This window comes from Myotis myotis, unplaced genomic scaffold (assembly GCF_014108235.1).
Source record: "Myotis myotis isolate mMyoMyo1 unplaced genomic scaffold, mMyoMyo1.p scaffold_m19_p_2, whole genome shotgun sequence".
In the NCBI taxonomy this organism is placed as follows: domain Eukaryota; kingdom Metazoa; phylum Chordata; class Mammalia; order Chiroptera; family Vespertilionidae; genus Myotis; species Myotis myotis.
Window position 1 is genome coordinate 28,650,505 of NW_023416324.1, and position 9,649 is coordinate 28,660,153.

The 9,649-nt window shown below is 42.6% G+C and overlaps 1 protein-coding gene across 1 annotated transcript; it reads right to left on the bottom strand.

The window, feature by feature from the left end:
• Nucleotides 1-87: 87 nt before the first annotated feature.
• On the bottom strand, nucleotides 88-9,583 carry CUNH1orf50 (chromosome unknown C1orf50 homolog). Its single transcript, XM_036351591.1, has 5 exons — nucleotides 9,453-9,583; nucleotides 9,218-9,333; nucleotides 3,658-3,744; nucleotides 3,014-3,145; nucleotides 88-2,680 (listed from the first exon to the last, which is right to left on the bottom strand). Exons 1-5 carry the CDS (start codon nucleotides 9,526-9,528, stop codon nucleotides 2,495-2,497), a joined length of 597 nt encoding a protein of 198 aa, XP_036207484.1. The 5' UTR covers nucleotides 9,529-9,583; the 3' UTR covers nucleotides 88-2,494.
• Nucleotides 9,584-9,649: the final 66 nt, after the last annotated feature.

A 9,649-nucleotide genomic window follows, 5' to 3' on the forward strand; every position in this document is an offset into this window, starting at 1 on the left:
GGTTCGATTCCGGTCTGGGGCATGTACCTTGGTTGCGGCCACGTCCCCAATGGGGAGTGTGCAGGAGGCAGCTGATTGATGTTTCTCTCTCATCGATGTTTCTAGCTCTCTATCCCTCTCCCTTCCTCTCTGTAAAAAATCAATAAAATATATTTTTAAAAAAAGAAAAGAAGAAAAAAACAGCACACATGTGGCTCATATTGTATTTCTTCTAGCTACATTGACTGAGATCCTTTGCAGGATATAAATAAAGGCAGAGCTCCAGATGTCCACCTATTCATCCATTCATTATTAGAGTATTTATTATGTGCCAGGCACTATTTTAGGTGCTAGGGATATAGCAATAAACAAGGCAGACGCCATTTCTGTCGTATTGGGAAAGGCAACCAATAAGGTCTGGTCGTGATAAGGGCTATGGAAAACAAAGCAGTCAGAGTGATTTCGACATAAGAGCTGGTATTTCTGATAGGGTCATCTGTGAAGTAGTATTTGAGCAGGACCTAAATGATGAGAAGATGCAAACCATGCAAAGATCTTGGGGGATATTCCAGGCAGATGGAACAGCAAATGTAAAGGGTCTGAAGCAGGAACAAGCTTGGTGTGTTAGGACGGAATGTCAGCAGGAACATGGTGAATACTGACAGTGGCAAATCACATAACACCTTGGCAAAAAGTTTAGATTTTATTCTAAGTATAATGAGAAATTGTTGGGTTATTCTTATATAGAGGTGTTGTGACCTGCTTTATAATTTTCAATGATGATGCTGATAGTCTCTGTGAAGACAGAATGAAGGGTGAGAATAAAGGTGGGGAGCCAAGGATACTGCATTAGTGTAGGCCAGAAATGTTGGTGTTGTGGACGAAGAGGGTAGTGGTGAAGGTGGTCTGAAGCAGTCAGATTGGGATGTATTTTAAAGACAGAGCTAAGATGACTTGCTGATTGGTGTGGGAAAAACAAATGAAATCAAGGATGACTTAGGTTTTTGGCCTTGACAAAAGTGTGAGACAGATGCTGATGGAAATATGCAGAGAAAACTGGTCATGAAACAGGTTTTTGGAGAGAACTCAAGACTTCCACTTTGAACATGGTTAAGTTTGTAATGATGTCAAATAAGGCTCTTGCATAAACAGTCTGTGTGAAACTTGAGGGAGAGATCAGGGCTGGACCTGCATGTCAATCAGCAGCATATGGTGGTATTTAAAGTCAATGGGATGGATGGATTAGAGAGAAAGTCAACAGGGCCAAGGGCTTGGCCCAGAGCAGTTAAAAATGTGCCAGGAGCTGAAAAAGTGGAATTAGTGAAGTAGGAGAAAAGCAGATATTGTAATTCCATCTCAAAATGAAGGAAAAAAACCTTTCAAGCAGCGAGTACACAACTGAATCAAATGCTGCTTAAGACTACAAAGGCCCAATTGCTCTAGGCACTTAGGAGCTCCATCCTCCCAAGCTCCGACTCCTTAATAAACCTATCTTGTGAAGGGGAGGGGTGCTCCATTGCTTATGAGTTGTGTGACCTTAGGTAAGATCAAGCTGATCTTTGCAGAATGGACTGGCGAGGGGATAGAAGAAAGTTGCCCTGTTGGGGAGACCCATGTAGCAAGGATCTAAGGGCAGACTCTGTGAGTTGAGAGGCTGACCCTCCCCAAATCTGGCCATTGTGCTTTCTCAGATTCTCCACTCACTCTAGCAAGGCAGAATGAGCAGAGAGGGCAAGTCAAACCTCACCAATAGTGCAAAAATACCAGAATCACACACACTAGTGCAGCCAAGCCAAGCTGTTTATCATCCTCCATTACACAACATTCTTGTTCCCTGATGAATTTATTATTATTATTTTAAATATATTTTTATTGATTTCAGAAAAGAAGGGAGAGGAACAAATAGAAACATCAATGATAAGAGAGAATCATCAACCCGCTGCCTCCTGCATGCCCCACATTGGGGATCAAGCCCGTAACCTAGGCATATGTCTTGACTGAGAATCGAACCATGACCTCCTGGTTCATAGGGGACACTCAACAACTGAGCCACACCGGCCGAGCTCCCTGATGAATTTGAAGCTTGACTGCACCAACTGTTAAAGTAGCCTAAACCCAATCTTAAACACTAGTTACCAAAAAAATTAAAACCAGTCCCCTATGGAAATCCTTGCCAACCTTTTTATGGGAAGAAAAACTCTTCTTTCTCTAATGCTCTGACTTAGGAGAAGAGAGGGAGACAAAGGAGAAGGAAAGTACACTAGCCAGTATGCTGAAACTGACTGGGTGGGTATCTGTGACCCAGAGAGGATCCCAAAAAAGACTGAGGTGACTCATTATCATCCCAACTAAAACTAATAATGACAGCATTACAATCACATAGGGTCTCCTTCCAAGCAGTTCATGATTCACTTACACATCCTCAATTCTCCCGCCACCCCCATCAAGGCAGAGAATGGGGGCAACAAGGAGGTGACAGGTCCTTGCCGTGAGAGCTGTGTGTCAGAGTCCATTTTCAGTGAGTCAGTCCCTGGAAGTTGGGGTCAGGCGTTGGAGGCAGGGCCATTGGCTGGTTTAGCAATTTGTCCACTATGCTGATTTTAGCATCTTGCTTCTCCATGTCCTCATAGGGAGTCCAGGACAAGTCATGCTGTAGCTTGTAGGCACCAATGAAGTCATGTGGACAACTCGTTCCCCATTCCTAGAGAAGGCAAAGGAGTCAGTTCTGATTAGGATAAGATGTAAAGACATTTCCTAATTATGCCACGAATTTCTTTTTAGGCTTTTCACTTCAGACCAGTCAGAATCATCCTGGAAAGTCTAACATTACACATTACGGATTCCTCCCTTTGCAGACATAATGGCTGTGAAATCATTTAAGCACATGTGTTTTTCAGAATCATATCGGGGCTCACACCACCTCCCATTTTCTGGGAAACCATTTACCAACCCCTATGCCTACATTTTCACACACATGCCAAGAATTTCTCAAAGACTAGGAGTAGACTTTTTGTACAAAAATAAATGTTCTTACCTTTGGAGAAATAATAGAAAAATACTGCTGACCACTCTCCCGTTGATAAAGGTAGTAAATGTTGCCAGGTTTTTTCACTATATTACAAGCTATGTGGTGCAAGTCAGCATCTCTGCGAGCATCTTCTAATACCTAAGTACCACAGAGAGGTAACAAATTAGATATTGGAGGTAACAGGCACTCATATTCAGTGATTATCCCAATTAAAATCCCAATTAATATTTATGATCTTGCTTCCTCCCCCATAACAAAAAGTCACTGCCGGGATCAGATGAGTCTGCAGAGATAAAAATTAGACTATAATTTTACTGTGCTGTAAAAATTCCTTTAGAAGAAATATATTTCAAAATGTTAAGCATTAGTGGCTTTGAGTGATTTTTGTATTTCTTTCCTACTTTTCTGCAGTAGGTACATTGCTTTTATAACTGAAAACGTATTTTCCCATCAAAATGCTTTATCTCACTGAACTTTCTCCTAGTGAAAAAACTTAGATTATACTTAACCTCTTGGACTTACTTTATTTTGCTCAATACCTCTATATTTTTAGAAGGTACTGAAGACAAGCTACATGATCATAAGCAAGTTCAGTCAATCCTATGAACTAAATGAGGGAAATGAAGTCCTGCCTAAAAGCCATGACTTACCTTCCTGGCTTGTTCTTGCAAATGCTGGATTTGCTCAGCTATCACTGTTAGCTTGTTGGTGGCATTTGCCCGGACGAATTCATCAGCCTAAAGGTGAGAGAAACTGAACTGTGGGTCGAAAAAGGGTCAGACTTATGATGCTCTTATTTAGATCTCAATTATGAAGAGTTGCATCAACATCTTCACTTATGCCTAAAATATTTTTCCCAACCTCACCATTCCCCCATGAATTCTCATTCACCTCAAAGCCCAGTTCAAATAGCACTGCTAATGAGAAGCCAACCCTGACATGACCCCACACCACAGAATTAAGTGCTCTTTTCTACTTCCCATAGCTTTCTACCCTTTTCACTCTGTTCTAATTACACTGAACTTCTTTGGTCCACCAACATACCCTGATCTCTCTTGCTACCAAATATACTGATTATGTATATTTGATTCCATCTAACACATCCCTCTACCCCACTAACCCTGCTTATTCCTTAGGTCTCCATTTATTTTTTCATGTTTAAACATATCTAAAATCAGGGCTGGGTTTTCAATGAAAATCCAGACATGTATGATATGGCTCTTATCACCTGTTATATAAGAATCTAGCTATATACAGAGTATCTATTCATCTGATCAATACCTCAATTGAACTTATATTTACATTCATAATTGTTATTTAAAATGTTTATGGTATAGACCTGAAACAAAGTTATAATGTACACATAAGACTGCCTGTCATGTGCTAGAAAATGTGTGAAAGCAAGGGAAATTGCTTCAAATAAATAAATTTGAAAGTTAGGAGAGATGGTGTGACTAATTAATGTATTGGGAAGGATTATCACTCAGGCATCAGAAATCTGTCAAAAGTTTCCAGCTTATGTTGAAGAAAAGCTGATTAATTTCCAGTGGCATACAATTAAATTAAGAAAAAGAAATTAGGAGGCTAAACTTGAATTTGAACTAAAGAATAATAACAGAATTTGCTAGTTAGTTGAGAGAGCTTAAGGTAAGAGTCAGGTATAAGCCAGTGTTATGAGTGAACAGAAACAATTGAATAAGTTGAGTCAATCATTTATCTGTTCCACAAATATATATTTAGTAACTACTGTGTGTCAAACACCATGCTAAGCACTGGATGCATTGACAAACATGAGAGAGAGGTCCCTACCTTCGTCAAGATTATACCATCTCTCCTAGCTTTCAAATCTAATGCAATTGTCCTTTAGAATATAAAACAAGTTGCATATGTAATTTTAAATAGTCTTGTAGCTGTGTTAAAAGTAACTAAACTTAATTCTAATAACATTTTATTTAACCAATATATCAAAAGCTTATCATTTCAACATTATTAATTAATATTTTAAAAATTGTTAAAAAAAATTGTTAATAAGCCCTAACGGGTTTGGCTCAGTGGATAGGGCATTGGCCTGCAGACTGAAGGGTCCCAGGTTCAATTCCGGTCAAGGGCATGTGCCTTGGTTGCAGGCACATCCCCAATGGGGAGTGTGCAGGAGGCCGCTGATCGATGTTTCTGTCTCATCGATATTTCTAACTCTCTATCCCTCTCCCTTCCTCTCTGTTAAGGAATCAATAAAATATATTTTTTTAAAAAATTGTTAATAAGCCTGGCTGGCATGGCTCAGTGATTGAGCATTGTCTACCTATGGACCAGGAAGTCACGGTCTGATTCCCTGTCAGGGCACATGCCCAGGTTGCGGGCTCCATCCCCAGTGTGGGGCATGCAGGAGACAGCTGATCAATGATTCTCTCTCATCATTGATGTTTCTCTCTCTCTCCCTCTCCCTTCCTCTCTGAAATAAAAATATATTTTAAAAATAATAAAATAAAAATTGTTAGTAAGATATTTTTTATTTTATATTAAGTTTATATTTTATACTCACAGCACCTATCAATTTGGATGCTAAATTTTCATTGGAAATACTTGATCTATATTTGGACTTCATAAAGTTTACAGCTGAGTTAATTCACATACTCAAATTGTTCCAAATATACTTATAGGTAAAAGTTTCCAATAACTATCAGGTTTTTAAATTAAGTAATATTACATAAAATTTAAAATTTAGTTTCTCAGTTGCACTAACCATAAATTCCAAGTCCTCAACAGCCATTATATAACTAGTAGCTACCATATTATACAGCACAGCCCTGTAGTGAGTAATACAGACAGCAGGAAGAAAATTAAAGGTAATATTACACATACTTAGAATAATGATGCACTATTATGAAGGAAACAGCCATAGTCATGTGATAGAAGCAGATCAAAGAAAACAAATGAAATAACTGGTTTAATAACAGGGAGTGGTGAGGACTGCAGGAATTGGAACGCATGTATAGAGGCACTTATTAATAATTTAGATGGGGTAGGATATAGCCTTCTACAGACAAAAGGCCTCACTCAGGATGTGACATTGTCTTGGATCTGAATGAAAGAGCCAGGCATGCAAAAAACTGGCTAAGCTTCCAGGCATTTCTGAAGCCAGTGCAGCTGAAGAGTAGTTAGTGGGGGTGGGAATGGGGAGGGTGAAAAAGAGGGCAGGGACCAGATCATGGCCCATGACAAAAGAATTTTCATTTTGTTCCAAGGACAATGAGGTACCTTATGGCCAATGACAGAGCTGGTTTCTAGAACTAAAGTAGTTCATTTTTCTTAAGGTGGTGGCAGCAAATCTGTTCCTTGTAAACATAAGGGCCTAATTAAAACAGAAATGAGAGTACCCATAATTACTAAGCACAAACTCTGGCCCCAATCATTCTAAGGCCCTTTACATATATTATGATTTAATTCTTGTAACGTCTTATGAAGTTGGATATGACAACTTCACTTTCTCATTTTAGGAATCAGACTCAGAAAGGTGAAACAACCTGTCCAAGATTTCACAGCTAATAGCAGTTGAAGATTTGAACACAGATCAGTCTGATTACAAATTTCAGAGCTTTCTAAACACATATTAATACTTAAAAGGCACGTCAGAGGTCAGTCCTGCTGGAAAGTACATTTCAGTACACAGGCAGTAAATATTCTTGATTCAATTTGTCTCTAGTGTGTTTGTTTCAGCTTCTCAAACAATGATAATGTGGGGGAAATGGAGGCAGCACAATAATGCATCCTCTATATCTCACTAAACTATAGGCTGAAGAACAAAAACTAGATTCCTTCTTTCTCTGTTTCAGGACATTGTAATAAACATGATGGTTACTCAGTAACCCATGAAAATGTTTGCCTAAAATTTGGCCCTGGAAGCCTCCCTCCCACTAAGAGTGATCTGATTAAAAAGACACATGACATTCTTCTAATCCATAAAAGTTATACTTTGCTCCCTACCTGTCTAGAAAAGAGAAGGCACAAGGTTTGAACCAAAGGGGCTTTCCTAAACATCTGAATATTTCTTAATTTAAAAAAAAAATTAAAAACCCTGAAGTACAGAGATGTTTATGGTGAGGGAATTTGAGCACATTATTATATACAAAGACCTTTGAACATAATCAAGGCCAAATGGATATTATAAGCTTTACTAGAGGCCGGGTGCACAAAATTTGGGGAGGGGAAGGGCCTCAGCTCGGCCTGTACCCTCTTGCAGTCTGGGGGGGGAGGGGGGGATGTCTGACAATCGGGACATCCTTAGCGCTGCCAGGGAAGCAGGAGAGGCTCCCGCCACCACAGCTGCACTTATCAGCTGTGAGCCCAGCTTCTGGCTGAGTGGCGCTCCCCCTGTGGGAGTGCACTGACCACCAGGGGGCAGTCCTGCATTGAGCGTCTGCCCCGTGGTGGTCAGTGCATGTCATAGCAACTGGTCATTCCCCTGTTCAGTCGATTTGCATATTAGCCTTTTATTATATAGGATTGTTGTTATTTATTAATCCTCACCTGAGGATATTTTTCCCATTGACTTTTTTTTTTTTTTAAATATATTTTATTGATTTTTTACAGAGAGGAAGGGAGAGAGACAGAGAGCCAGAAACATCGATGAGAGAGAAACATCGATCAGCTGCCTCCTGCACATCTCCCACTGGGGATATGCCCGCAACCCAGGCACATGCCCTTGACCGGAATCGAACCTGGGACCTTTCAGTCCGCAGGCCGACGCTCTATCCACTGAGCCAAACCGGTTTTGGCCCCATTGACTTTTAGAGGGGGAAAGAAAGAGAAGGAAGAGAGAGAAACATCGATGTGAGAGAGACACATTAATTGGTTGCTGCCTCCCACACGTGCCCCCACCTACTGGGGAATGGTGCCCTTGACAAAGAATGGAGCCCAGGACCCTTCGGTGAGTGGGCTGGTGCTCTACCCCTGAGCCACACCAGTCGTTGGTTTTTATTTGTTTAATCCTCACCTGAGGATATGTTGTTGCTTTAATGTATTTTTACTGATTTCAGAGAGGAAGGGAGAGTAAGAGAGAGATAAAAACATCAATGATGATAAAAAGAAAGAAAGAAACATCCATGAGAGAGAATCATTGACCAGCTGCCTCCTGCATGCCCCCTACTGAGGATCGAGCCCACAACTCGGGCATGTATGTGCCCTTGACCGGAATCGAACCCGAGACTCTTCGGTCCGCAGGCTGGCGCTCTATCCACTGAGCAAAACCAGCTAGGACCTGAGGATGTGGGGAGGGAAGAGTGAGAAGAAAGAGGGAGAAAGAGAGAGAGAGAGAGAGACATCGATGTGACAGATATTTGTCTCCCATCTGCCCCTGGACCGGAGGTCAAACCCACAACCTTTTGGTGTAGGACACCACTCTCCAACCAACTGAGCCACCGGCCAGGGCACTATCATAAGCTTTAAAGCAGCAGGGCCGGCCCAGTACAAATTGAAGGAGGTTCTACAGCTGCAAGTCTCGGTAAGAGGGTAGATGGAATTTGGTTTTTCAGAGCTTTGGACCTCGGAGCTCTCCCAGTCTAAACTCTGCATCTTATAAGGAAGCTGAGGTCCACAGAAAAGTAATTTGCCTCAAGTCATAGTGCAAGTTAATATCAAAAGTGGGATTCAAACTCATGTGTCTAAATTCCAGTGCTTTTTCCCTGACTTCACATTCCCTCCTGATTTTACTCTTTTAGCAATCGATGTCTACGCACTGGGCTTGTAGGACAGAGGACGAACTTAGAGCCGTTGTCCTTTTAGATGTTCAGTTCTAAAAGCTCTCAGGTCACAGATAAAAGATCTTATGGGGAAACGGTTTTAAGCGGACTATGCATCGCTGCAGAACCTGCATTCGTGTTCTTGAAACTCCCCAGGGAACTTCTCAAGTGTCAAATGAGAAGAACAACTTCGTACTGCCTACCTCACAGGTGGTCCTAAGGCCCAATGAAATAATGAATCCTGACAGTGCTGCGCAAACCTTCCCGCGAGGGCACGCAAGCTGCAGCTGAACGAGCCTTTGGTCTCAGAGTTCGAGACCAGACCCGCAGTGACAATCCGGTTTTCCTGTGTGTAAGACGGAGACAAGCACATGGCTACCCCACACTAAGTGGCGGTGCGGTCCGAGTCGTAAGACGCAGGACCAACAGTGAAGGAACATGGTTACTGCCGATCCCGGCCGCGCCTCCTCACCTTCTGTACTTGCTCTGCGAGCGCCACGAGGTCTAAGGGGTCCCCGGCCCGGTGGGTGTAGTAGGGGCTCACCAGGGCCAGGCCGCCGGGGTTCGGGGTGAGCTCCACCAGGGCTCCTGCGACACACACCCGGGAACACAGGCCGTGAGCGCCCGCCCTCGGCCTCCCGCGGAGCCCGGCAGACCAGCTGCCCCGTGAGGGCCTCTCTGCCCCTTCTGACTCCCGCCCCGCATACCTCCCCGATCTGTCGCCGAACGAACTTGGTTTTCAGGGACTCCCTCACTCCGCCCGGGCGTCGCTGCGTCCTCCATGACAGCAGCTAACCTTCCCCACCTCCACTGGCCTGCGGCGGAAGAGTATGCGCACAAAAGCCCGTGGGCGGAGCTTCCGTGGTCCCCGGCCAATGGCGTCCGAGATGCGGAGCTCGGAGGC

What these genes read in the sequence shown, in the direction of transcription:
- CUNH1orf50 (XM_036351591.1), bottom strand. Translation starts at nt 9,528, where the DNA reads ATGGAGGACGCAGCGACGCCCGGGCGGAGTGAGGGAGTCCCTGAAAAC. An exon ending in TGCAAGAACAAGCCAGGAAG is followed by an intron (nt 3,146 to 3,657) that starts GTAAGTCATGGC and finishes TGTGGTACTTAG; the next exon opens with GTATTAGAAGATGCTCGCAG. An exon ending in TTTCTATTATTTCTCCAAAG is followed by an intron (nt 2,681 to 3,013) that starts GTAAGAACATTT and finishes TGCCTTCTCTAG; the next exon opens with GAATGGGGAACGAGTTGTCC.